We start from the raw sequence: 27,388 nt of genomic DNA on the forward strand, positions 1-27,388 counted from the left end.
CGCTCGCTCACCCACCCCATTACCCGCTCACTCACCCAGTCGCTCGCTCACCCACCCCATTACCCGCTCACTCACCCCGTCGCTCGCTCACCCACCCCATTACCCGCTCGCTCACCCAGTCGCTCGCTCACCCACCCCATTACCCGCTCGCTCACCCAGTCGCTCGCTCACCCACCCCATTACCCGCTCGCTCACCCAGTCGCTCGCTCACCCACCCCATTACCCGCTCACTCACCCCGTCGCTCGCTCACCCACCCCATTACCCGCTCGCTCACCCAGTCGCTCGCTCACCCACCCCATTACCCGCTCGCTCACCCCGTCGCTCGCTCACCCACCCCATTACCCGCTCGCTCACCCCGTCACTCGCTCACCCACCCCATTACCCGCTCGCTCACCCCGTCGCTCGCTCACCCACCCCATTACCCGCTCACTCACCCCGTTGCTCGCTCACCCACCCCATTACCCGCTCGCTCACCCCGTCGCTCGCTCACCCACCCCATTACCCGCTCGCTCACCCCGTCGCTCGCTCACCCACCCCATTACCCGCTCACTCACCCAGTCGCTCACTCACCCACCCCATTACCCGCTCACTCACCCCGTCGCTCGCTCACCCACCCCATTACCCGCTCACTCACCCCGTCGCTCGCTCACCCACCCCATTACCCGCTCACTCACCCCGTCGCTCGCTCACCCACCCCATTACCCGCTCGCTCACCCAGTCGCTCCCTCACCCACCCCATTACCCGCTCACTCACCCCGTCACTCGCTCACCCACCCCATTACCCGCTCGCTCACCCCGTCGCTCGCTCACCCACCCCATTACCCGCTCACTCACCCCGTAGCTCGCTCACCCACCCCATTACCCGCTCGCTCACCCAGTCGCTCGCTCACCCACCCCATTACCCGCTCGCTCACCCAGTCGCTCGCTCACCGCTGGGGTCATCGAGTCCTTCGCCATCGTCCTCATGTGCTGCTGCTACGTGAGTCACCCACTCGCTCGCTCGCTCGCTCACCCAGTCACTCACCCAGTCGCTCGCTCAGTCACTCACCCAGTCGCTCGCTCAGTCACTCACCCAGTCGCTCGCTCACCCACCCGCTCACTCGCCCACCCGCTCACTCACCCAGTCACTCACGTGGGTCGTCGGAGCCGCCGGGGTTATCGAGTCCTTCGCCATCGTCCTCATGTGCTGCTGCTGCGTGAGTCACCCGCTCGCTCGCTCACCCGGTCACTCACCCAGTCACTCACCCAGTCATTCACTCACCCACCCAGTCACTCACTCAGTCGCTCGCTCACCGAGTCGCTCGCTCACCCAGTCGCTCGCTCACCCAGTCGCTCACTCACCCAGTCACTCACCCAGTCACTCACCCAGTCACTCACCCACCCACCCGCTCGCTCGCCCAGTCGCTCGCTCACCCACCCAGTCACTCACCCAGTCGCTCACCCAGTCGCTCGCTCACCCAGTCACTCACCCAGTCACTCACCCACCCACCCGCTTTCTCGCCCAGTCGCTCGCTCACCCACCCAGTCACTCACCCAGTCGCTCGCTCACCCAGTCGCTCACTCACCCAGTCACTCACCCAGTCACTCACCCACCCACCCGCTTTCTCGCCCAGTCGCTCGCTCACCCACCCAGTCACTCACCCAGTCGCTCACCCAGTCGCTCGCTCACCCACCCAGTCACTCACCCAGTCACTCACCCAGTCGCTCACCCAGTCGCTCGCTCACCCAGTCGCTCGCTCACCTGGGTCGTGGGAGCCGCCGGGGTCATCGAGTCCTTCGTGATCGTCCTCATGTGCTGCTGCTGCGTGAGTCACCCGCTCGCTCGCCCACCCAGTCACTCATTCACCCAGTCACTCACCCAGTCGCTCGCTCAGTCACTCACCCAGTCGCTCGCTCAGTCACTCACCCAGTCGCTCGCTCACCCACCCGCTCACTCGCCCACCCGCTCACTCACCCAGTCACTCACTCGCTCACCCAGTCGCTCGCTCGCTCACCCAGTCACTCACCCAGTCATTCACTCACCCACCCAGTCACTCACTCAGTCGCTCGCTCACCCACCCGCTCACTCACCCACCCGCTCACTCACCCAGTCACTCACCCAGTCGCTCACCCAGTCACTCACCCAGTCATTCACTCACCCACCCAGTCACTCACTCAGTCGCTCGCTCACCCACCCGCTCACTCGCCCACCCGCTCACTCACCCAGTCACTCACCCAGTCGCTCACCCAGTCACTCACCCAGTCATTCACTCACCCACCCAGTCACTCACTCAGTCGCTCGCTCACCCACCCGCTCACTCGCCCACCCGCTCACTCACCCAGTCACTCACTCGCTCACCCAGTCGCTCGCTCGCTCACCCAGTCACTCACCCAGTCGCTCACCCAGTCACTCACCCAGTCATTCACTCACCCACCCAGTCACTCACTCAGTCGCTCGCTCACCCACCCGCTCACTCGCCCACCCGCTCACTCACCCAGTCACTCACTCGCTCACCCAGTCGCTCGCTCGCTCACCCAGTCACTCACCCAGTCGCTCACCCAGTCACTCACCCAGTCATTCACTCACCCACCCAGTCACTCACTCAGTCGCTCGCTCACCCACCCGCTCACTCGCCCACCCGCTCACTCACCCAGTCACTCACTCGCTCACCCAGTCGCTCGCTCGCTCACCCAGTCACTCACCCAGTCGCTCACCCAGTCACTCACCCAGTCATTCACTCACCCACCCAGTCACTCACTCAGTCGCTCGCTCACCCACCCGCTCACTCGCCCACCCGCTCACTCACCCAGTCACTCACATGGGTCGTGGGAGCTGCTGGGATCATCGAGTCCTTCGCGATCGTCCTCATGTGCTGCTGCTGCGTGAGTCACTCACTCGCTCGCCCAGTCACTCACCCAGTCACTCACTCAGTCGCTCGCTCACCCACCCGCTCGCTCACTAACCCACCCGCTCACCCAGTCGCTCGCTCACCCACCCCATTACCCGCTCGCTCACCCAGTCGCTCGCTCACCCACCCCATTACCCGCTCGCTCACCCAGTCGCTCGCTCACCCACCCCATTACCCGCTCGCTCACCCCGTCGCTCGCTCACCCACCCCATTACCCGCTCGCTCACCCAGTCGCTCGCTCACCGCTGGGGTCATCGAGTCCTTCGCCATCGTCCTCATGTGCTGCTGCTGCGTGAGTCACCCACTCGCTCGCTCGCTCGCTCACCCAGTCACTCACCCAGTCGCTCACTCGGTCACTCACCCAGTCGCTGGCTCACCCAGTCGCTCGCTCACCCACCCGCTCACTCACCCAGTCGCTCGCTCACCCAGTCGCTTGCTCACCCAGTCGCTCGCTCACCCACCCAGTCGCTCGCTCACCCACCCAGTCGCTCACCCAGTCGCTCGCTCACTCACCCACCCGCTCACTCACCCAGTCGCTCGCTCACCCAGTCGCTCGCTCACCCACCCAGTCGCTCGCTCACCCACCCAGTCGCTCACCCAGTCGCTCGCTCACTCACCCACCCGCTCACTCACCCAGTCGCTCGCTCACCCAGTCGCTCACTCACCCACCCGCTCACCCACCCAGTCGCCCGCTCACCCACCCGCTCACTCACCCACCCGCTCACTCACCCAGTCGCTCGCTCACCCACCCGCTCACTCACCCAGTCGCTCGCTCACCCAGTCGCTCGCTCACCCACCCGCTCACTCACCCACCCGCTCACTCACCCAGTCGCTCGCTCACCCAGTCGCTCGCTCACCCAATCGCTCGCTCACCCACCCGCTCACTCACCCAGTCGCTCGCTCACCCAGTCGCTCGCTCACCCACCCGCTCACTCACCCAGTCGCTCGCTCACCCAGTCGCTCGCTCACCCACCCGCTCACTCACCCAGTCGCTCGCTCACCCAGTCGCTCGCTCACCCACCCGCTCACTCACCCAGTCGCTCACTCACCCAGTCGCTCGCTCACCCACCCGCTCACTCACCCAGTCGCTCGCTCACCCAATCGCTCGCTCACCCACCCGCTCACTCACCCAGTCGCTCGCTCACCCAATCGCTCGCTCACCCACCCGCTCACTCACCCAGTCGCTCGCTCACCCAGTCGCTCGCTCACCCACCCGCTCACTCACCCAGTCGCTCGCTCACCCAATCGCTCGCTCACCCACCCGCTCACTCACCCAGTCGCTCGCTCACCCAATCGCTCGCTCACCCACCCGCTCACTCACCCAGTCGCTCGCTCACCCAGTCGCTCGCTCACCCACCCGCTCACTCACCCAGTCGCTCGCTCACCCAGTCGCTCGCTCACCCAATCGCTCGCTCACCCAGTCATTCACTCGCCCAGTCACTCACCCAGTCACTCACCCAGTCACTCACCCAGTCGCTCACTCGGTCACTCACCCAGTCGCTCGCTCACCCAGTCGCTCGCTCACCCACCCGCTCACTCACCCAGTCGCTCGCTCACCCACCCAGTCGCTCGCTCGCCCAGTTGCTCGCTCGCTCGCTCACCCACCCGCTCGCCCGCTCACCCACCCAGTCGCTCGCTCACCCACCCAGTCGCTCGCTCACCCAGTCGCTCGCTCACCCACCCGCTCACTCACCCAGTCGCTCGCTCACCCAGTCGCTCGCTCACCCACCCGCTCACTCACCCAGTCGCTCGCTCACCCAGTCGCTCGCTCACCCAGTCGCTCGCTCACCCAGTCACTCACCCAGTCACTCACCCAGTCACTCACCCAGTCGCTCACTCGGTCACTCACCCAGTCGCTCGCTCACCCAGTCGCTCGCTCACCCACCCGCTCACTCACACAGTCGCTCGCTCGCCCAGTTGCTCGCTCGCTCGCTCACCCACCCGCTCGCCCGCTCACTCACCCAGTCGCTCGCTCACCCACCTGCTCACTCACCCAGTCGCTCGCTCACCCAGTCGCTCGCTCACCCAGTCGCTCGCTCACCCAGTCGCTCGCTCACCCACCCAGTTGCTCGCTCACCCAGTCGCTCGCTCACCCAGTCGCTCGCTCACCCACCCGCTCACTCACCCGCTCGCCCGCTTGCTCACCCAGTCACTCACCCAGTCACTCGCTCACTCAGTCGCTCCCTCACCCACCCCATCACCCAGTCACTCACCCAGTCGCTCGCTCACCCACCCGCTCACTCACCCACCCGCTCACTCACCCAGTCACTCGCTCACCCAGTCGCTCACTCACCCAGTCGCTCACTCACCCAGTCGCTCGCTCACCCAGTCGCTCACTCACCCAGTCGCTCACTCACCCAGTCGCTCGCTCACCCAGTCGCTCGCTCACCCAATCGCTCGCTCACCCAGTCATTCACTCGCCCAGTCACTCACCCAGTCACTCACCCAGTCACTCACCCAGTCGCTCACTCGGTCACTCACCCAGTCGCTGGCTCACCCAGTCGCTCGCTCACCCACCCGCTCACTCACCCAGTCGCTCGCTCACCCAGTCGCTTGCTCACCCAGTCGCTCGCTCACCCACCCAGTCGCTCGCTCACCCACCCAGTCGCTCACCCAGTCGCTCGCTCACTCACCCACCCGCTCACTCACCCAGTCGCTCGCTCACCCACCCAGTCGCTCACCCAGTCGCTCGCTCACTCACCCACCCGCTCACTCACCCAGTCGCTCGCTCACCCAGTCGCTCACTCACCCACCCGCTCACCCACCCAGTCGCCCGCTCACCCACCCGCTCACTCACCCACCCGCTCACTCACCCAGTCGCTCGCTCACCCACCCGCTCACTCACCCAGTCGCTCGCTCACCCAGTCGCTCGCTCACCCACCCGCTCACTCACCCACCCGCTCACTCACCCAGTCGCTCGCTCACCCAGTCGCTCGCTCACCCAATCGCTCGCTCACCCACCCGCTCACTCACCCAGTCGCTCGCTCACCCAGTCGCTCGCTCACCCACCCGCTCACTCACCCAGTCGCTCGCTCACCCAGTCGCTCGCTCACCCAGTCGCTCGCTCACCCAGTCGCTCGCTCACCCAATCGCTCGCTCACCCAGTCATTCACTCGCCCAGTCACTCACCCAGTCACTCACCCAGTCACTCACCCAGTCGCTCACTCGGTCACTCACCCAGTCGCTCGCTCACCCAGTCGCTCGCTCACCCACCCGCTCACTCACCCAGTCGCTCGCTCACCCACCCAGTCGCTCGCTCGCCCAGTTGCTCGCTCGCTCGCTCACCCACCCGCTCGCCCGCTCACCCACCCAGTCGCTCGCTCACCCACCCAGTCGCTCGCTCACCCAGTCGCTCGCTCACCCACCCGCTCACTCACCCAGTCGCTCGCTCACCCAGTCGCTCGCTCACCCACCCGCTCACTCACCCAGTCGCTCGCTCACCCAGTCGCTCGCTCACCCAGTCGCTCGCTCACCCAGTCACTCACCCAGTCACTCACCCAGTCACTCACCCAGTCACTCACCCAGTCACTCACCCAGTCACTCACCCAGTCGCTCACTCGGTCACTCACCCAGTCGCTCGCTCACCCACCCGCTCACTCACCCAGTCGCTCGCTCGCCCAGTTGCTCGCTCGCTCGCTCACCCACCCGCTCGCCCGCTCACTCACCCAGTCGCTCGCTCACCCACCTGCTCACTCACCCAGTCGCTCGCTCACCCAGTCGCTCGCTCACCCAGTCGCTCGCTCACCCAGTCGCTCGCTCACCCACCCAGTTGCTCGCTCACCCAGTCGCTCGCTCACCCAGTCGCTCGCTCACCCACCCGCTCACTCACCCGCTCGCCCGCTTGCTCACCCAGTCACTCACCCAGTCACTCGCTCACTCAGTCGCTCCCTCACCCACCCCATCACCCAGTCACTCACCCAGTCGCTCGCTCACCCACCCGCTCACTCACCCACCCGCTCACTCACCCAGTCACTCGCTCACCCAGTCGCTCACTCACCCAGTCGCTCACTCACCCAGTCGCTCGCTCACCCAGTCGCTCACTCACCCAGTCGCTCACTCACCCAGTCGCTCGCTCACCCAGTCGCTCGCTCACCCAATCGCTCGCTCACCCAGTCATTCACTCGCCCAGTCACTCACCCAGTCACTCACCCAGTCACTCACCCAGTCGCTCACTCGGTCACTCACCCAGTCGCTCGCTCACCCAGTCGCTCGCTCACCCACCCGCTCACTCACCCAGTCGCTCGCCCAGTCACCCACCCAGTCACTCACTCAGTCGCTCGCTCACTAACCCACCCGCTCACCCAGTCGCTCGCTCACCCCGTCGCTCGCTCACCCACCCCATTACCCGCTCGCTCACCCAGTCGCTCGCTCACCCACCCCATTACCCGCTCGCTCACCCCGTCGCTCGCTCACCCACCCCATTACCCGCTCGCTCACCCAGTCGCTCGCTCACCCACCCCATTACCCGCTCGCTCACCCAGTCGCTCGCTCACCCACCCCATTACCCGCTCGCTCACCCCCGTCGCTCGCTCACCCACCCCATTACCCGCTCGCTCACCCAGTCGCTCGCTCACCCACCCCATTACCCGCTCGCTCACCCAGTCGCTCGCTCACCCACCCCATTACCCGCTCGCTCACCCCGTCGCTCGCTCACCCACCCCATTACCCGCTCGCTCACCCAGTCGCTCGCTCACCGCTGGGGTCATCGAGTCCTTCGCCATCGTCCTCATGTGCTGCTGCTGCGTGAGTCACCCACTCGCTCGCTCGCTCGCTCACCCAGTCACTCACCCAGTCGCTCACTCGGTCACTCACCCAGTCGCTGGCTCACCCAGTCGCTCGCTCACCCACCCGCTCACTCACCCAGTCGCTCGCTCACCCAGTCGCTTGCTCACCCAGTCGCTCGCTCACCCACCCAGTCGCTCGCTCACCCACCCAGTCGCTCACCCAGTCGCTCGCTCACTCACCCACCCGCTCACTCACCCAGTCGCTCGCTCACCCACCCAGTCGCTCGCTCACCCACCCAGTCGCTCGCTCACCCACCCAGTCGCTCACCCAGTCGCTCGCTCACTCACCCACCCGCTCACTCACCCAGTCGCTCGCTCACCCAGTCGCTCACTCACCCACCCGCTCACCCACCCAGTCGCCCGCTCACCCACCCGCTCACTCACCCACCCGCTCACTCACCCAGTCGCTCGCTCACCCACCCGCTCACTCACCCAGTCGCTCGCTCACCCAGTCGCTCGCTCACCCACCCGCTCACTCACCCACCCGCTCACTCACCCAGTCGCTCGCTCACCCAGTCGCTCGCTCACCCAATCGCTCGCTCACCCACCCGCTCACTCACCCAGTCGCTCGCTCACCCAGTCGCTCGCTCACCCACCCGCTCACTCACCCAGTCGCTCGCTCACCCAGTCGCTCGCTCACCCAGTCGCTCGCTCACCCAGTCGCTCGCTCACCCAATCGCTCGCTCACCCAGTCATTCACTCGCCCAGTCACTCACCCAGTCACTCACCCAGTCACTCACCCAGTCGCTCACTCGGTCACTCACCCAGTCGCTCGCTCACCCAGTCGCTCGCTCACCCACCCGCTCACTCACCCAGTCGCTCGCTCACCCACCCAGTCGCTCGCTCGCCCAGTTGCTCGCTCGCTCGCTCACCCACCCGCTCGCCCGCTCACCCACCCAGTCGCTCGCTCACCCACCCAGTCGCTCGCTCACCCAGTCGCTCGCTCACCCACCCGCTCACTCACCCAGTCGCTCGCTCACCCAGTCGCTCGCTCACCCACCCGCTCACTCACCCAGTCGCTCGCTCACCCAGTCGCTCGCTCACCCAGTCGCTCGCTCACCCAGTCACTCACCCAGTCACTCACCCAGTCACTCACCCAGTCGCTCACTCGGTCACTCACCCAGTCGCTCGCTCACCCAGTCGCTCGCTCACCCACCCGCTCACTCACCCAGTCGCTCGCTCGCCCAGTTGCTCGCTCGCTCGCTCACCCACCCGCTCGCCCGCTCACTCACCCAGTCGCTCGCTCACCCACCTGCTCACTCACCCAGTCGCTCGCTCACCCAGTCGCTCGCTCACCCAGTCGCTCGCTCACCCAGTCGCTCGCTCACCCACCCAGTTGCTCGCTCACCCAGTCGCTCGCTCACCCAGTCGCTCGCTCACCCACCCGCTCACTCACCCGCTCGCCCGCTTGCTCACCCAGTCACTCACCCAGTCACTCGCTCACTCAGTCGCTCCCTCACCCACCCCATCACCCAGTCACTCACCCAGTCGCTCGCTCACCCACCCGCTCACTCACCCACCCGCTCACTCACCCAGTCACTCGCTCACCCAGTCGCTCACTCACCCAGTCGCTCACTCACCCAGTCGCTCGCTCACCCAGTCGCTCACTCACCCAGTCGCTCACTCACCCAGTCGCTCGCTCACCCAGTCGCTCGCTCACCCAATCGCTCGCTCACCCAGTCATTCACTCGCCCAGTCACTCACCCAGTCACTCACCCAGTCACTCACCCAGTCGCTCACTCGGTCACTCACCCAGTCGCTCGCTCACCCAGTCGCTCGCTCACCCACCCGCTCACTCACCCAGTCATTCACTCGCCCAGTCACTCACCCAGTCACTCACCCAGTCACTCACCCAGTCGCTCACTCGGTCACTCACCCAGTCGCTCGCTCACCCAGTCGCTCGCTCACCCACCCGCTCACTCACCCAGTCATTCACTCGCCCAGTCACTCACCCAGTCACTCACCCAGTCACTCACCCAGTCGCTCACTCGGTCACTCACCCAGTCGCTCGCTCACCCAGTCGCTCGCTCACCCACCCGCTCACTCACCCAGTCATTCACTCGCCCAGTCACTCACCCAGTCACTCACCCAGTCACTCACCCAGTCGCTCACTCGGTCACCCACCCAGTCGCTCGCTCACCCAGTCGCTCGCTCACCCACCCGCTCACTCACCCAGTCATTCACTCGCCCAGTCACTCACCCAGTCACTCACCCAGTCACTCACCCAGTCGCTCACTCGGTCACTCACCCAGTCGCTCGCTCACCCAGTCGCTCGCTCACCCACCCGCTCACTCACCCAGTCGCTCGCTCACCCAGTCGCTCGCTCACCCACCTAGTTGCTCACTCACCCAGTTGCTCGCTCGCTCGCTCACCCACCCGCTCGCCCGCTCGCTCACCCAGTCGCTCGCTCACCCACCTAGTTGCTCACTCACCCAGTTGCTCGCTCGCTCGCTCACCCACCCGCTCGCCCGCTCGCTCACCCAGTCGCTCGCTCACCCACCTGCTCACTCACCCAGTCGCTCGCTCACCCAGTCGCTCGCTCACCCACCTAGTTGCTCACTCACCCAGTTGCTCGCTCGCTCGCTCACCCACCCGCTCGCCCCGCTCGCTCACCCAGTCGCTCGCTCACCCACCTGCTCACTCACCCAGTCGCTCGCTCACCCAGTCGCTCGCTCACCCAGTCGCTCGCTCACCCACCCAGTTGCTCGCTCACCCAGTCGCTCGCTCACCCAGTCGCTCGCTCACCCACCCGCTCACCCACCCGCTCACCCACCCGCTCGCCCGCTTGCTCACCCAGTCACTCACCCAGTCACTCGCTCACTCAGTCGCTCCCTCACCCACCCCATCACCCAGTCACTCACCCAGTCGCTCACTCACCCACCCGCTCACTCACCCACCCGCTCACTCACCCAGTCACTCGCTCACCCAGTCGCTCACTCACCCAGTCGCTCACTCACCCAGTCGCTCGCTCACCCAGTCGCTCACTCACCCAGTCGCTCACTCACCCAGTCGCTCGCTCACCCACTGGGCCGCTCGCCCGCTCACTCACTCAGTCGCTCACCCACTCGCTCACCCACCCACCCATCCGCCCGCTCACTCACCCAGTCGCTCGCTCACCCACCCGCTCGTTCACCCAGTCGCTCGCTCACCCAGTCGCTCGCTCACCCAGTCGCTCGCTCACCCACTCGGCCGCTCGCCCGCTCACTCACCCAGTCGCTCACCCGCTCGCTCACCCACCCACCCATCCGCCCGCTCACTCACCCAGTCGCTCGCTCACCCACCCGCTCGCTCACCCAGTCGCTCGCTCACCCAGTCGCTCGCTCACCCAGTCGCTCGCTCACCCACTCGGCCGCTCGCCCGCTCACTCACCCAGTCGCTCACCCGCTCGCTCACCCACCCACCCCATCCGCCCGCTCACTCACCCAGTCGCTCGCTCACCCACCCGCTCGCTCACCCAGTCGCTCGCTCACCCAGTCGCTCGCTCACCCAGTCGCTCGCTCACCCACTCGGCCGCTCGCCCGCTCACTCACCCAGTCGCTCACCCGCTCGCTCACCCACCCACCCATCCGCCCGCTCACTCACCCAGTCGCTCGCTCACCCACCCGCTCGCTCACCCAGTCGCTCGCTCACCCAGTCGCTCGCTCACCCAGTCGCTCACCCGCTCACTCACCCACCCGCCCACCCGCTCGCTCACCCAGTCGCTCGCTCACCCAGTCGCTCGCTCACCCAGTCGCCCGCTCACTCACCCAGTCGCTCGCCCGCTCACTCACCCACCCACCCGCCCGCCCGCTCGCCCGCTCGCTCACCCACCAACTCGCTTAGTCACCCATTCACCTGCGGACTCGCTCGTGTCTCCCCGTGTCCCCCGTGTCTCACCGTGTCTCCCAGTATCTCCCCGTGTCTCCCAGTATCTCCCCGTGTCTCCCAGTGTCTCCCCGTGTCTCCCCGTGTCTCCCAGTGTCTCCCCGTGTCTCCCAGTGTCTCCCCGTGTCTCCCCGTGTCTCCCAGTGTCTCCCCGTGTCTCCCAGTGTCTCACCGTGTCTCCACGTGTCTCCCCCGTGTCTTCCCCGTGTCTCCCAGTGTCTCCCCGTATCTCCCAGTGTCTCACCGTGTCTCCCAGTATCTCCCCGTGTCTCCCCGTGTCTCCCCGTGTCTCCCAGTGTCTCCCCGTGTCTCCCAGTGTCTCACCGTGTCTCCACGTGTCTCCCCCGTGTCTTCCCCGTGTCTCCCCGTCTCTCCCCGTGTCTCTCCCCGTTTCTCTCTCCCCGTGTCTCTCTCCCCGTGTCTCTCTCCCCGTGTCTCTTTCCCCGTGTCTCCCCGTGTCCCCCCGTGTCTCCCCGTCTTCCCCCGTGTCTCCCCGTGTCTCCCCGTATCTCCCCGTGTCCCCCGTGTCTCCCCGTGTCTCCCCCCGTGTCTCCCCGTGTCTCCCCGTGTCTCCACATGTCCCCCCGTGTCTCCCCGTGTCTCCACATGTCCCCCCGTGTCTCCCCGTGTCTCCTCATCTCCCCATCTATCGCTGTCCATCCTTGTCCTCGTGTCTCCGTGTCCCCCCGTGTCTCCCCGTGTCCCCCCGTGTCTCCCCGTGTCTCCCCGTGTCCCCCCGTGTCTCCTCATCTCCCCATCTATCGCTGTCCATCCTTGTCCTCGTGTCTCCCCGTGTCTCCCCGTGTCTCCCCGTGTCTCCCTGTGCCCCCCTGTGTCTCCCCGTGTCTCCCCGTGTCCCCCCGTGTCTCCCCGTGTCCCCCCGTGTCTCTCCGTGTCTCCCCGTGTCCCCCCGTGTCTCCCCGTGTCTCCCCGGGTCATCTCCCCATCTATCGGTGTCCATCCTTGTCCTCGTGTCTCCGCGTCTCCGTGTCTCCGTGTCTCTGTCTCCCTGTCCCCGTGTCTCTCCCCGCTCTCTCTTTTTTTTCTACGATCAGTGGAAACAAGAAGATGCTCGGTGTATTCGGCACTTTGCTTCGTTCATCTTTTCGTATTTTTTTTCCCCTCTCCCCCCTCTCGTGATGAAGCACATTTCACGAGATCATCACCATCATCATCACCACCATCATCATCACCACCATCATCATCACCACCATGATGATCTAATCGTCGTCTTCACCCCCTAAATCTCCCCTAAGTCTTCCCTCTCTTTCCCTCCCCCTCTCCCTCCCCCTCCCCTCCATCCCCCCTCCCCCTCCCCTCCATCCCCCCTCCCCCTCCCCTCCATCTCCCCGCGTGCCTCTCCCTCTCTCCCTGCTGCGCATCGCACATCAATCTCCCCCCCCCACTCTCCAATCTCCCCCCACCCTCTCCCCCCACACTCTCCACCCCCCACACTCTCCCCCCCCCCCCCATTCTCCAATCTCCCCCCCACCCTCTCCCCCCACACTCTCCTCCCCCCACACTCTCCCCCCCCCCCCCCATTCTCCAATCTCCCCCCCACCCTCTCCCCCCACACTCTCCTCCCCCCACACTCTCCCCCCCCCCCCATTCTCCAATCTCCCCCCCACCCTCTCCACTCTCTCCCCCCCCACCCTCTCCCTCCCTCTCCCCCCACACTCTCCTCCCCCCACACTCTCCCCCCCCCCCCATTCTCCAATCTCCCCCCCACCCTCTCCACTCTCTCCCCCCACCCTCTCCCTCCCTCTCCCCCCACACTCTCCTCCCCCCACACTCTCCAATCTCCCCCCACCCTCTCCCTCCCTCTCCCCCCACACTCTCCTCCCCCCACACTCTCCCCCCCCCCCCCATTCTCCAATCTCCCCCCCACCCTCTCCCCCCACACTCTCCTCCCCCCACACTCTCCAATCTCCCCCCACCCTCTCCCCCACACTCTCCTCCCCCCACACTCTCCAATCTCCCCCCACCCTCTCCCCCCCCTCCCTCCCCCACCCTCTCCCCCCACACTCTCCCTCTCCCCCCACACTCTCCCACCCTCCCCCCCCCACACTCTCCAATCTCCCCCCACCCTCTCCCCCCCTCCCTCTCCCACCCTCTCCCCCCCACACTCTCCACCCCCACACTCTCCCTCTCTCCCCCACACTCTCCAATCTCCCCCCCCCCCCACACTCTCCACTCTCTCTCCCTCCTGCCGTCCCAATTAATCTCGGCCTCCTCCACCTCCTCCCCTGCCTCTCCCCACGTCTCCCATCCCCTCTCCCCCCCACCCCCCTACCCCCCCCTCCCTCCCCCTCCCCCCCCACCCCCACCCTCCCCCCCCCTCCCTCCCCCCTACCCCCCCCCCTTCTCCCCGTCTCCCTCCTGCCATCACAATTCCTCTCGCTTCTTGACCCTCGCTACCCCAGATTCCTCGACTCGTCCTTACACAACCATCACCCCCCCCTCTCTCTCTCTCCTTACACAACCATCTCTACCCCCCCCCCCCACGTGTCAACCCCCCCCCGTGTCTCTGTGTCTCTGTGCCTCTCCCCATGTCTCCGTGTCTCTCCCCGTGTATGTCTCTGTGTCTCTCCCCGTGTCTCTCCCCGTGTCTCTCCCCGTGTATGTCTCTGTGTCTCTCCCCGTGTCTCTCCCCGTGTCTCTCCCCGTGTATGTCTCTGTGTCTCTCCCCGTGTCTCTGCCCGTGTCTCTGACTCTCCGGGTCTCTCCCGTGTCTCCAAATTGTCTCCGCCAGCGATGCCTTGAGAGTCCGTGAGGACTGTCTCTGTGCCACAACCACCAACATAGAGCACAACCACCACCACAACCACCACAACCACCACAACCACCACCACCACAACCACCGCCACCACCACCACAACCACCACCACCACTACCAACCCCTCTCTCTGTCTCTCTCTGTCTCTTATTTTTACGATCAGTGGAAACAAGAAGATGGTCAGTGTAGTCGGCATGAAATATTTCACGTTCCACTCTCCTTACCCCCCTCTCTATCCCCTCTCTCTCTACCCCCTCTCTCTCTAGCCCCCCTCTCTCTCTCTCTACCCCCTCTCTCTCTCTACCCCCCCTCTCTCTCTACCCCCCTCTCTCTCTCTACCCCCCTCACTCTCTTTATCCCCCCTCTCTCTCTACCCCCCTCTCTCACTCTACCCCCACACTCTCTACCCCCCTCTCTCTAACCCCCCTCTCTCTCAACCCCCCTCACTCTCAACCCCCACTCTCTCTACCCCCTCTCACTCACCCCCCTCACTCTCTAACCCCCCTCTCTCTCTACCCCCCTCACTCTCACACCCCCTCTCTCTCTACCCCCTCACTCTCTACCCCCTCACTCTCTACCCCCTCTCACTCTCTACCCCCTCACTCTCTACCCCCCTCTCTCTCTACCCCCTCACACTCTACCCCTCTCTCACACTACCCCTCACACTCTCACTACCCCCCACTCACACAACCCCCTCACACACTCACCCCACTCTCACTCACAACCCCCCCTCTCTCTACCCCCACTCTCACTAACCCCACACACACTACCCCCTCACTCACTCTACCCCCTCTCAAACCCCTCTCACTCACTACCCCCTCTCAATCCCCACACTCACTCTACCCCTACTCAACCCCACACTCACACACCCCCTCTCTATCCCCACCTCTCTCTACCCCCTCTCAACCCCCTCACTCACACCCCCCTCTCAACCCCCTCTCTCTCTCTACCCCCACTCACACTCTACCCCCACTCTCACAACCCCCACTCTCACTACCCCCCTCTCTCACTCTACCCCCTCTCACTCAACCCCCCTCTCTCTCTACCCCCCTCACACTCTACCCCCCTCTCTCACAACCCCCCTCACACTCTACCCCTCTCACTCTCTCTACCCCCTCTCACTCTACCCCTCACTCTCAACCCCCTCTCTCTCTACCCCCTTCTCACTACCCCCTCTCTCTCTACCCCCCTCTCTCTCTACCCCCTCTCTCTCTACCCCTCTCTCTCTCTCTACCCCTCTCTCACTACCCCCTCTCTCTCTACCCCCTCTCACTCTACCCCCCTCTCTCTCTACCCCCCTCTCTCACTACCCCCCCCCCTCTCTACCCCTCTCTCTCTCTACCCCTCTCTCTCTCTACCCCCTCTCTCTCTACCCCCTCTCTCTACCCCCTCTCTCTCTACCCCTCTCTCTCTACCCCCTCTCTCTACCCCCTCTCTCTCTATCCCCTCTCTTCTCTCTACCCCCTCTCTCTCTACCCCCTCTCTCTCTCTACCCCCTCTCTCTCTCTACCCCCTCTCTCTCTACCCCCCTCTCTCTCTACCCCCTCTCTCTCTACCCCCTCTCTCTCTCTCTACCCCTCACTCTCAACCCCTCTCTCTCTACCCCCTCTCTCTCTACCCCCCTCTCTCTCTACCCCCCTCTCTCTCTACCCCTCTCTCTCTCTCTACCCCTCTCTCTCTACCCCTCTCTCTCTAGCCCTCTCTTTCTACCCCCTCTCTCTATACCCCCCTCTCTCTCTACCCCCCCCCTCTCTACCCCTCTCTCTCTCTACCCCTCTCTCTCTCTACCCCTCTCTCTCTACCCCCTCTCTCTACCCCCCTCTCTCTACCCCTCTCTCTCTACCCCCCCTCTCTCTCTACCCCCTCTCTCTCTACCCCCTCTCTCTACCCCCTCTCTCTCTATCCCCTCTCTCTCTCTCTACCCCCTCTCTCTCTCTACCCCCTCTCTCTCTCTACCCCCTCTCTCTCTCTACCCCCTCTCTCTCTACCCCCCTCTCTCTCTACCCCCTCTCTCTCTACCCCTCTCTCTCTCTCTACCCCTCTCTCTCTACCCCCTCTCTCTACCCCCTCTCTCTCTACCCCCTCTCTCTCTACCCCCTCTCTCTCTCTACCCCCTCTCTCTCTACCCCCCCTCTCTCTCTACCCCCCCCCCTCTCTACCCCCTCTCTCTCTCTACCCCCTCTCTCTCTACCCCCTCTCTCTACCCCCTCTCTCTCTATCCCCTCTCTTTCTCTCTACCCCTCTCTCTCTCTACCCCCTCTCTCTCTCTACCCCCCTCTCTCTCTACCCCCTCTCTCTCTCTACCCCCCTCTCTACCCCCCCTCTCTCTACCCCCTCTCTCTCTCTACCCCCTCTCTCTCTACCCCCTCTCTCTCTCTACCCCCTCTCTACCCCCTCTCTCTCTACCCCCTCTCTCTCTCTACCCCCTCTCTACCCCCTCTCTCTCTACCCCCTCTCTCTCTCTACCCCCTCTCTCTCTACCCCCTCTCTCTCTCTACCCCCTCTCTACCCCCTCTCTCTCTACCCCCTCTCTCTCTCTACCCCCCTCTCTACCCCCTCTCTCTCTACCCCCCTCTCTCTCTACCCCCTCTCTCTCTACCCCCTCTCTCTCTCTACCCCCTCTCTACCCCCTCTCTCTCTCTACCCCCTCTCTCTCTACCCCCCTCTCTCTCTACCCCCTCTCTCTCTACCCCTCTCTCTCTCTCTACCCCTCTCTCTCTACCCCTCTCTCTCTACCCCCTCTCTCTCTACCCCCTCTCTCTCTACCCCCTCTCTCTCTCTACCCCCTCTCTCTCTACCCCCCTCTCTCTCTACCCCCCCCCCCCCTCTCTACCCCTCTCTCTCTCTACCCCCTCTCTCTCTACCCCCTCTCTCTACCCCCTCTCTCTCTATCCCCCCTCTCTCTCTCTACCCCCTCTCTCTCTACCCCCCTCTCTCTCTACCCCCCCCCCTCTCTACCCCTCTCTCTCTACCCCCTCTCTCTCTACCCCCTCTCTCTCTACCCCCCCCCCTCTCTACCCCCCCTCTCTCTACCCCCCTATCTCTCTACCCCTCTCTCTCTACCCCCTCTCTCTCTACCCCCCTCTCTCTCTCTACCCCCTCTCTCTCTACCCCCCTATCTCTCTACCCCTCTCTCTCTACCCCCCTCTCTCTCTACCCCCTCTCTCTCTACCCCCTCTCTCTCTACCCCCTCTCTCTACCCCCCCCCTCTCTCTCTACCCCCTCTCTCTCTCTACCCCCTCTCTCTCTACCCCCCTCTCTCTCTCTACCCCCCTCTCTCTCTACCCCCCTCTCTCTCTACCCCCCTCTCTCTCTCTATCCCCCCTCTCTCTCTATCCCCTCTCTCTCTACCCCCTCTCTCTCTCTCTACCCCCTCTCTCTCTACCCCCTCTCTCTCTCTACCCCCTCTCTCTCTACCCCCCTCTCTCTCTACCCCCCCCCTCTCTACCCCCTCTCTCTCTACCCCCTCTCTCTCTCTACCCCCCTCTCTCTCTACCCCCCTATCTCTCTACCCCTCTCTCTCTACCCCCTCTCTCTCTACCCCCTCTCTCTCTACCCCCTCTCTCTCTACCCCCCCTCTCTCTACCCCCCTATCTCTCTACCCCTCTCTCTCTACCCCCTCTCTCTCTACCCCCTCTCTCTCTCTACCCCCTCTCTCTCTACCCCCCTATCTCTCTACCCCTCTCTCTCTACCCCCTCTCTCTCTACCCCCTCTCTCTCTACCCCCTCTCTCTCTACCCCCTCTCTCTCTACCCCCTCTCTCTCTACCCCCCCCTCTCTCTCTACCCCCCCCCCCCCTCTCTACCCCCTCTCTCCCTACTCCATGTCGATGTTCCCCCTATGCTTTCTATGTAATATTTGTGAAATACATTTTACTACGACAAGTGCTGCATCTGCACCCCCCAGGTGTCAGTTTTGTTGCCAGATAAAAGGGTAAAAAAACAATTATCATATTTTGTTACTGGCAAATGAGGTTCCAATGGTGTAAATGCTTATACCCCGAGCTCTCGTACTCTGATGGTGCATTGTCTTTGAGTTGTGCGCCTTTTGGCGTCATCTGGTCCAACACCAAGTGAGACTAGGCTCTAAGAAAAGCTGTCTCTGGTGTGGACCAATCAACTTCAAGGACAGTGCATACATTATCAGAGTTGTGTTTTTTGTTTGCATTACGGCTGCAGGTATTGTGGTCTATGCAAACACGACTCCTTGTAAAAGAGGTGTCAGTTTTGTTGCCAGATAGAAGGGTAAAAAACCAATGATCATATTTTTTACTGGCAAAGGAGGTTCCAATGGTGTAAATGCTTCGCCCGAGCTCTCATACTCTGATGGTGCATTGTCTTTGAGTTGTGCGCCTTTTGGCGTCTTCTGGTCCAACACCAGAGTGAGACTAGGCTCTAAGGAAAGCTGTCTCGGGTGTGGACCAATCAACTTCAAGGACAGTGCACATACATTATCAGAGTTGTGTTTTTTGTTTGCATTCCAACCGCAGGTATTGTGGTCAATGCAAACACGACTCCTTGTAAAAAATTAACCCGTAAAAACAAAGTTTTTCACTATAAATCCTTTATATGCGTGGCGGCTAGAGTCCTCTCGTCCTCTGGCTTGAGATGGCTGCCACCTATGGGTCAGATGATTGCCTGCCACCAAGTAATTGGTAATTAAATATTTAAAAAAAAATCCCCTAAACAGTGTAACATTTAGGAAAATATTTTATCGCGAAAAGTGATTGTCACGCACAACGAGTCTGTGTGCCAAAATGTCAGCTCGATTGGATCACGGGAAGTGGGTTAAAAAAACGACCGAAAGATTTGCACGGTCGTAAGCGCGCAAGCAAGCACGCGTGCAAGCAAGCAAGCGAACTTAATATAAAGGATTTAAAAAAAAAACACAATTATCAACTACGCATCACGCGTAATATTTCGGCTCAACGGACAAGGGGTGTACGCTAACCCCGAGAGGGACATCCCTGTCTGACCCCCCCCCCCTCGTCACACGGAAAGGGGAGCCGCTGGTTTATCTTGAACAGGCTGCATGTGCCTCCGTGTACAGGAGCCTAGATCGTCCAAAAGGATTTGAAGGTTTTCTTGAAATCGTTGTCGTTAAAAAGATGCACGTTGAGCCTCAGTGGGCGCTGCTCTGGTCCGCTCTGGGAATTCGCAGCTGTACAGAGGCCTCTCTCGCTCTCCTCTGTGTGTGTCTCTCTGTGTGTCTCTCTGTGTGTCTCTGTGTGTGTGTCTCTGTGTGTGTGTGTCTCTCTGTGTGTGTCTCTGTGTGTCTCTGTGTGTGTGTCTGTGTGTGTCTCTGTGTGTGTCTCTGTGTCTCTCTGTGTGTGTGTCTCTCTGTGTGTCTCTGTGTCTCTCTGTCTCTCTCTGTCTCTCTGTGTCTCTCTCTGTCTCTCTCTCTCTGTCGCTCTCTCTGTGTCTCTCTCTGTCTCTCTGTGTCTCTCTGTGTCTCTCTCTGTCTCTCTGTGTCTCTCTGTGTCTCTCTCTGTCTCTCTCTTTTTTTTTTTTACAATCAGTGGAAACAAGAAGATGCTCGGTGTATTCGGCACTTTATTTCGTTCATCATTTCGTAATTTTTTTTTAAACTGGGCTCTATGTAACGCCCCTCTAGCTCACTCACTCGCTCGCTCGCTCTCTCGCTCGCTCTCTCTCTCACTCACTCGCTCGCTCTCTCGCTCGCTCGCTCGCTCGCTCTCTCTGCCTCTCCCTCTCTCTCTCTCTCTTTCGCTCGCTCGCTCGCTCTCTCACTCGCTCGCTCGCTCGCTCTCTCACTCACTCGCTCGCTCGCTCGCTCGCTCTCTCACTCACTCACTCACTCGCTCGCTCTCTCACTCGCTCGCTCGCTCGCTCGCTCTCTCACTCGCTCGCTCGCTCTCTCACTCGCTCGCTCGCTCTCTCACTCGCTCGCTCGCTCTCTCACTCACTCGCTCGCTCGCTCTCTCACTCGCTCGCTCGCTCTCTCACTCGCTCGCTCGCTCTCTCACTCGCTCGCTCGCTCTCTCACTCGCTCGCTCGCTCTCTCACTCGCTCGCTCGCTCGCTCTCTCGCTCGCTCGCTCGCTCTCTCGCTCGCTCGCTCGCTCTCTCGCTCGCTCGCTCTCTCACTCACTCGCTCGCTCGCTCTCTCGCTCGCTCGCTCGCTCGCTCGCTCTCTCTGCCTCTCCCTCTCTCTCTCTCTCTTTCGCTCGCTCGCTCGCTCTCTCACTCGCTCGCTCGCTCGCTCTCTCACTCACTCGCTCGCTCGCTCGCTCGCTCGCTCTCTCACTCGCTCGCTCGCTCGCTCGCTCGCTCGCTCGCTCTCTCGCTCGCTCGCTCGCTCTCTCGCTCGCTCGCTCGCTCTCTCGCTCGCTCGCTCTCTCGCTCGCTCGCTCGCTCTCTCGCTCGCTCGCTCGCTCTCTCGCTCGCTCGCTCGCTCTCTCGCTCGCTCGCTCGCTCTCTCGCTCGCTCGCTCGCTCTCTCGCTCGCTCGCTCGCTCTCTCGCTCGCTCGCTCGCTCTCTCGCTCGCTCGCTCGCTCTCTCGCTCGCTCGCTCGCTCGCTCGCTCTCTCTGCCTCTCCCTCTCTTGCTCACTGTGCACTGGAGCGAGAATGCTCCCGCCGCTGCCTTGGGGGGGGTGGTGGTGGGTGACTGTGTGTGTGACTGTGTGTGTGGGTGACTGTGTGTGTGGGTGACTGTGTGTGTGTTTGACTGTGTGTGTGGGTGACTGTGTGTGTGGGTGACTGTGTGTGTGTTTGACTGTGTGTGTGGGTGACTGTGTGTGTGGGTGACTGTGTGTGTGGGTGACTGTGTGTGTGTGGGTGACTGTGTGTGTGGGTGACTGTGTGTGTGGGTGACTGTGTGTGTGGGTGACTGTGTGTGTGGGTGACTGTGTGTGTGGGTGACTGTGTGTGTGGGTGACTGTGTGTGTGGGTGACTGTGTGTGTGTGTGACTGTGTGTGTGGGTGACTGTGTGTGTGTGGGTGACTGTGTGTGTGGGTGACTGTATGTGTGTTTGACTGTGTGTGTGGGTGACTGTGTGTGTGGGTGACTGTGTGTGTGGGTGACTGTGTGTGTGTGTGACTGTGTGTGTGGGTGACTGTGTGTGTGTGTGACTGTGTGTGTGGGTGACTGTGTGTGTGGGTGACTGTGTGTGTGTGGGTGACTGTGTGTGTGGGTGACTGTGTGTGTGGGTGACTGTGTGTGTGGGTGACTGTGTGTGTGGGTGACTGTGTGTGTGTTTGACTGTGTGTGTGGGTGACTGTGTGTGTGGGTGACTGTGTGTGTGTGTGTGACTGTGTGTGTGGGTGACTGTGTGTGTGTGTGACTGTGTGTGTGGGTGACTGTGTGTGTGGGTGACTGTGTGTGTGGGTGACTGTGTGTGTGTGTGACTGTGTGTGTGGGTGACTGTGTGTGTGGGTGACTGTGTGTGTGGGTGACTGTGTGTGTGGGTGACTGTGTGTGTGTTTGACTGTGTGTGTGGGTGACTGTGGGTGTGGGTGACTGTGTGTGTGGGTGACTGTGTGTGTGGGTGACTGTGTGTGTGTGTGACTGTGTGTGTGGGTGACTGTGTGTGTGGGTGACTGTGTGTGTGTTTGACTGTGTGTGTGGGTGACTGTGTGTGTGGGTGACTGTGTGTGTGTGTGACTGTGTGTGTGGGTGACTGTGTGTGTGGGTGACTGTGTGTGTGTGTGACTGTGTGTGTGGGTGACTGTGTGTGTGGGTGACTGTGTGTGTGGGTGACTGTGTGTGTGTTTGACTGTGTGTGTGGGTGACTGTGTGTGTGGGTGACTGTGTGTGTGTGTGACTGTGTGTGTGGGTGACTGTGTGTGTGGGTGACTGTGTGTGTGTTTGACTGTGTGTGTGGGTGACTGTGTGTGTGGGTGACTGTGTGTGTGGGTGACTGTGTGTGTGTGTGACTGTGTGTGTGTTTGACTGTGTGTGTGTTTGACTGTGTGTGTGGGTGACTGTGTGTGTGGGTGACTGTGTGTGTGGGTGACTGTGTGTGTGGGTGACTGTGTGTGTGGGTGACTGTGTGTGTGTTTGACTGTGTGTGTGTGGTAGTGTAGCGGTTAGCGCGCTGCGCTACGAACCTGGCGACCCGGGTTCGATTCGCACTCACGGCCAACACCAGTGACGATTATCTGAACCGGTCCTGGGCCTCCCCAAGGTCGACTCAGCCTCAAATGAGTACCTGGTGCGGTGTGTAGTAAACATCGCCACTGGGGAGACAAAGGCGGTCGGGCGTGCTGCTGGCCACCCCCCCCCTCGTGTGCCGTTCCAGCCTTCATAGGTGCTCGCTAACAGCACTTGCCCCTAAAGCCTGTTGCAGGCTACACGGGGGACCTTTGTCTTTGTGTGTGACGCTGTGTGTGTGACGCTGTGTGTGTGACGCTGTGTGTGTGACGCTGTGGGTGTGTGTGACGCTGTGTGTGTGTGATGCTGTGTGTGTGTGACGCTGTGTGTGTGACGCTGTGTGTGTGACGCTGTGTGTGTGTGTGATGCTGTGTGTGTGTGTGACGCTGTGTGTGTGTGATGCTGTGTGTGTGTGACGCTGTGTGTGTGACGCTGTGTGTGTGACGCTGTGTGTGTGACGCTGTGGGTGTGTGTGACGCTGTGTGTGTGTGTGATGCTGTGTGTGTGTGACGCTGTGTGTGTGACGCTGTGTGTGTGACGCTGTGTGTGTGTGTGATGCTGTGTGTGTGTGTGACGCTGTGTGTGTGTGATGCTGTGTGTGTGTGACGCTGTGTGTGTGACGCTGTGTGTGTGACGCTGTGTGTGTGACGCTGTGTGTGTGTGTGATGCTGTGTGTGTGTGTGACGCTGTGTGTGTGTGTGACGCTGTGTGTGTGTGTGACGCTGTGTGTGTGTGTGACGCTGTGTGTGTGTGACGCTGTGTGTGTGTGTGACGCTGTGTGTGTGTGACGCTGTGTGTGTGACGCTGTGTGTGTGACGCTGTGTGTGTGACGCTGTGTGTGTGTGTGACGCTGTGTGTGTGTGACGCTGTGTGTGTGACGCTGTGTGTGTGACGCTGTGTGTGTGTGTGACGCTGTGTGTGTGACGCTGTGTGTGTGTGTGACGCTGTGTGTGTGTGTGACGCTGTGTGTGTGTGACGCTGTGTGTGTGACGCTGTGTGTGTGACGCTGTGTGTGTGACGCTGTGTGTGTGACGCTGTGTGTGTGTGACGCTGTGTGTGTGACGCTGTGTGTGTGACGCTGTGTGTGTGTGTGACGCTGTGTGTGTGACGCTGTGTGTGTGTGTGACGCTGTGTGTGTGACGCTGTGTGTGTGTGACGCTGTGTGTGTGACGCTGTGTGTGTGACGCTGTGTGTGTGACGCTGTGTGTGTGTGACGCTGTGTGTGTGACGCTGTGTGTGTGTGACGCTGTGTGTGTGACGCTGTGTGTGTGACGCTGTGTGTGTGTGTGTGACGCTGTGTGTGTGTGTGACGCTGTGTGTGTGACGCTGTGTGTGTGACGCTGTGTGTGTGACGCTGTGTGTGTGACGCTGTGTGTGTGACGCTGTGTGTGTGTGACGCTGTGTGTGTGTGACGCTGTGTGTGTGACGCTGTGTGTGTGACTCTTCGTGTCTCCCACAGACGATGCTCACCGCCATCTCCATGAGCGCCATCGCCACCAATGGAGTGGTGCCAGGTACCTGATCCCATTGACCCTGACCTCATGAACCTTGACCCCATGAACCCTGACCCCTTTAACCCTGACCCCATTGCCCATGACCCCACTAACCCTGACCCCACTAACCGTGACCCCACTAACCCTGACCCCACTAACCATGACCCCACTAACCTGACCCCACTAAACCTGACCCAATTAACCTTGACCCCACTAACCGTGACCCCACTAACCGTGACCCCACTGACCGTGACCCCACTGACCGTGACCCCACTAACCCTGACCCCACTAAACGTGACCCCACTAACCCTGACCCCATTAACCGTGACCCCACTAACCATGACCCCACTGACCTTGACCCCACTAACCTGACCCCACTAAACCTGACCCAATTAACCTTGACCCCACTAACCGTGACCCCTGGTAACCGTGACCCCAATGATCTTAACCCCACACCGAGCGTGACACCTGGTGACTTTGACCCCCGGTGACCTTCACCCCCCCCCGGTGACCTTGACCCTCCCCCCGGTGACCTTGACCCCCGTGGTGACATTGACCCCCACGGTGACCTTGACCTTGACCCCGTGTGCAGCGGGTGGCTCCTACTTTATGATCTCGCGCTCGCTGGGACCCGAGTTTGGTGGAGCCGTGGGACTTTGCTTCTACCTGGGGACGACTTTCGCTGCGTCCATGTACATCCTGGGGGCCATCGAGATCTTGCTGGTGATCAACTACTCACTCACTCATACACTCACTCAGTCATCCACTCAGTCACTCACTCACTCGTACACTCACTCACTCATACACTCACTCACTCATACACTCACTCACTCATACACTCACTCATACACTCACTCACTCATACACACACTCACTCATTCATACACTCACTCATACACTCACTCACTCACTCGTACACTCACTCACTCATACACTCACTCACTCACTCACTCATACACTCACTCATACACTCACTCATACACTCACTCACTCATACACTCACTCATACACTCACTCACTCACACACTCACTCAATCACTCAATCACTCATACACTCATACACTCACTCACTCACTCATACACTCACTCACTCATACACACACTCACTCATACACTCACTCACTCATACACTCACTCACTCATACACTCACTCACTCATACACTCACTCACACACTCACTCATACACTCACTCACTCACTCATACAGTCACTCACTCATACACTCACTCACTCATACACTCACTCACTCATACACTCACTCACTCATACACTCATACACTCACTCACTCACTCACTCATACACTCACTCACTCATACACTCACTCATACACACACTCACTCATACACTCACTCACTCATACACTCACTCACTCATACACTCATATACTCACTCACTCACTCATACACTCACTCATACACACACTCACTCATACACTCACTCACTCATACACTCACTCATACACTCACTCACTCATACACTCACTCACTCATACACTCACTCATACACACACTCACTCATACACTCACTCACTCATACACTCACTCACTCATACACTCATATACTCACTCACTCACTCATACACTCACTCATACACACACTCACTCATACACTCACTCACTCATACACTCACTCATACACTCACTCATACACTCACTCATACACTCACTCACACACTCACTCACTCACACACTCACTCACTCATACACTCACTCACTCATATACTCACTCACTCATACACACACTCACTCATATACTCACTCACTCATACACTCACTCACACACTCACTCATACACTCACTCACTCACTCATACAGTCACTCACTCATACACTCACTCACTCATACACTCACTCACTCATACACTCACTCACTCATACACTCACTTACACACTCACTCATACACTCACTCACTCACTCAGACACTCACTCACTCATACACACACTCACTCATACACTCACTCACTCGTACACTCACTCACTCGTACACTCACTCACTCATACACTCACTCATACACTCACTCACTCATACACTCACTCACTCATACACTCACTCACTCATACACTCACTCACTCATACACTCACTCATACACTCACTCACTCATACACTCACTCACTCATACACTCACTCACTCATACACTCACTCACTCGTACACTCACTCATACACTCACTCACTCACACACTCACTCACTCATACACTCACTCACACACACACTCACACACTCACTCACTCACTCATACACTCACTCACTAAGTCACTCACTCAGTCACTCGCTCACTTATACACTCGCTCACTCATACACTCACTCATACACTCACTTATACACTCATACACTCACTCACTCATACACTCGCTCACTCATACACTCACTCACTCATACACTCACTCATACACTCATACACTCACTCACTCATACACTCGCTCACTCATACACTCACTCACTCACTCATACACTCACTCACTCATACACTCACTCATACACTCACTTATACACTCATACACTCACTCACTCATACACTCGCTCACTCATACACTCACTCACTCATACACTCACTCATACACTCACTCACTCATACACTCACTCATACACTCACTTATACACTCATACACTCACTCACTCATACACTCACTCACTCATACACTCACTCACTCATACACTCGCTCACTCATACACTCACTCACTCATACACTCACTCACTCATACACTCACTCACTCATACACTCGCTCACTCATACACTCGCTCACTCATACACTCACTCACTCATACACTCACTCATACACTCACTTATACACTCACTTATACACTCACTTATACACTCATACACTCACTCACTCATACACTAACTCACTCATACACTCGCTCACTCATACACTCACTCACTCATACACTCACTCATACACTCACTTATACACTCATACACTCACTCACTCATACACTCACTCACTCATACACTCGCTCACTCATACACTCACTCACTCATACACTCACTCATACACTCACTTATACACTCATACACTCACTCACTCATACACTCACTCACTCATACACTCGCTCACTCATACACTCACTCACTCATACACTCACTCATACACTCACTTATACACTCATACACTCACTCACTCATACACTCATACACTCACTCATACACTCACTCACTCACTCATACACTCACTCACTCATACACTCACTCACTCACTCATACACTCACTCACTCATACACTCACTCACTCAGTCACTCACTCACTCACTCATACACTCACTCACTCATACACTCACTCACTCGTACACTCACTCACTCATACACTCACTCACTCACTCATACACTCACTCACTCATACACTCACTCACTCATACACTCACTCACTCATACACTCACTCATACACTCACTCACTCATACACTCACTCACTCATACACTCACTCATACACTCACTCATACACTCACTTATACACTCATACACTCACTCA

The 27,388-nt window shown here is 60.4% G+C and overlaps 1 protein-coding gene across 1 annotated transcript in view; it reads left to right on the plus strand.

The window, feature by feature from the left end:
• The first annotated feature begins 1,134 nt into the window (after positions 1–1,134).
• LOC144954181 (solute carrier family 12 member 5-like) overlaps positions 1,135–27,388 on the plus strand; it is a 43,496-nt gene continuing 17,242 nt past the window's right edge. The window contains exons 1-3 of the mRNA XM_078884739.1: positions 1,135–1,197; positions 23,885–23,939; positions 24,511–24,641. Coding sequence (XP_078740865.1) covers positions 1,183–1,197; positions 23,885–23,939; positions 24,511–24,641 — 201 coding nt within the window. The 5' untranslated portion in view covers positions 1,135–1,182. The remainder of the gene's footprint in view (positions 1,198–23,884; positions 23,940–24,510; positions 24,642–27,388) is intronic.

Source organism: Lampetra fluviatilis, unplaced genomic scaffold, assembly GCF_964198595.1.
Source record: "Lampetra fluviatilis unplaced genomic scaffold, kcLamFluv1.1 SCAFFOLD_462, whole genome shotgun sequence".
Classification (NCBI taxonomy): Eukaryota; Metazoa; Chordata; class Hyperoartia; order Petromyzontiformes; family Petromyzontidae; genus Lampetra; species Lampetra fluviatilis.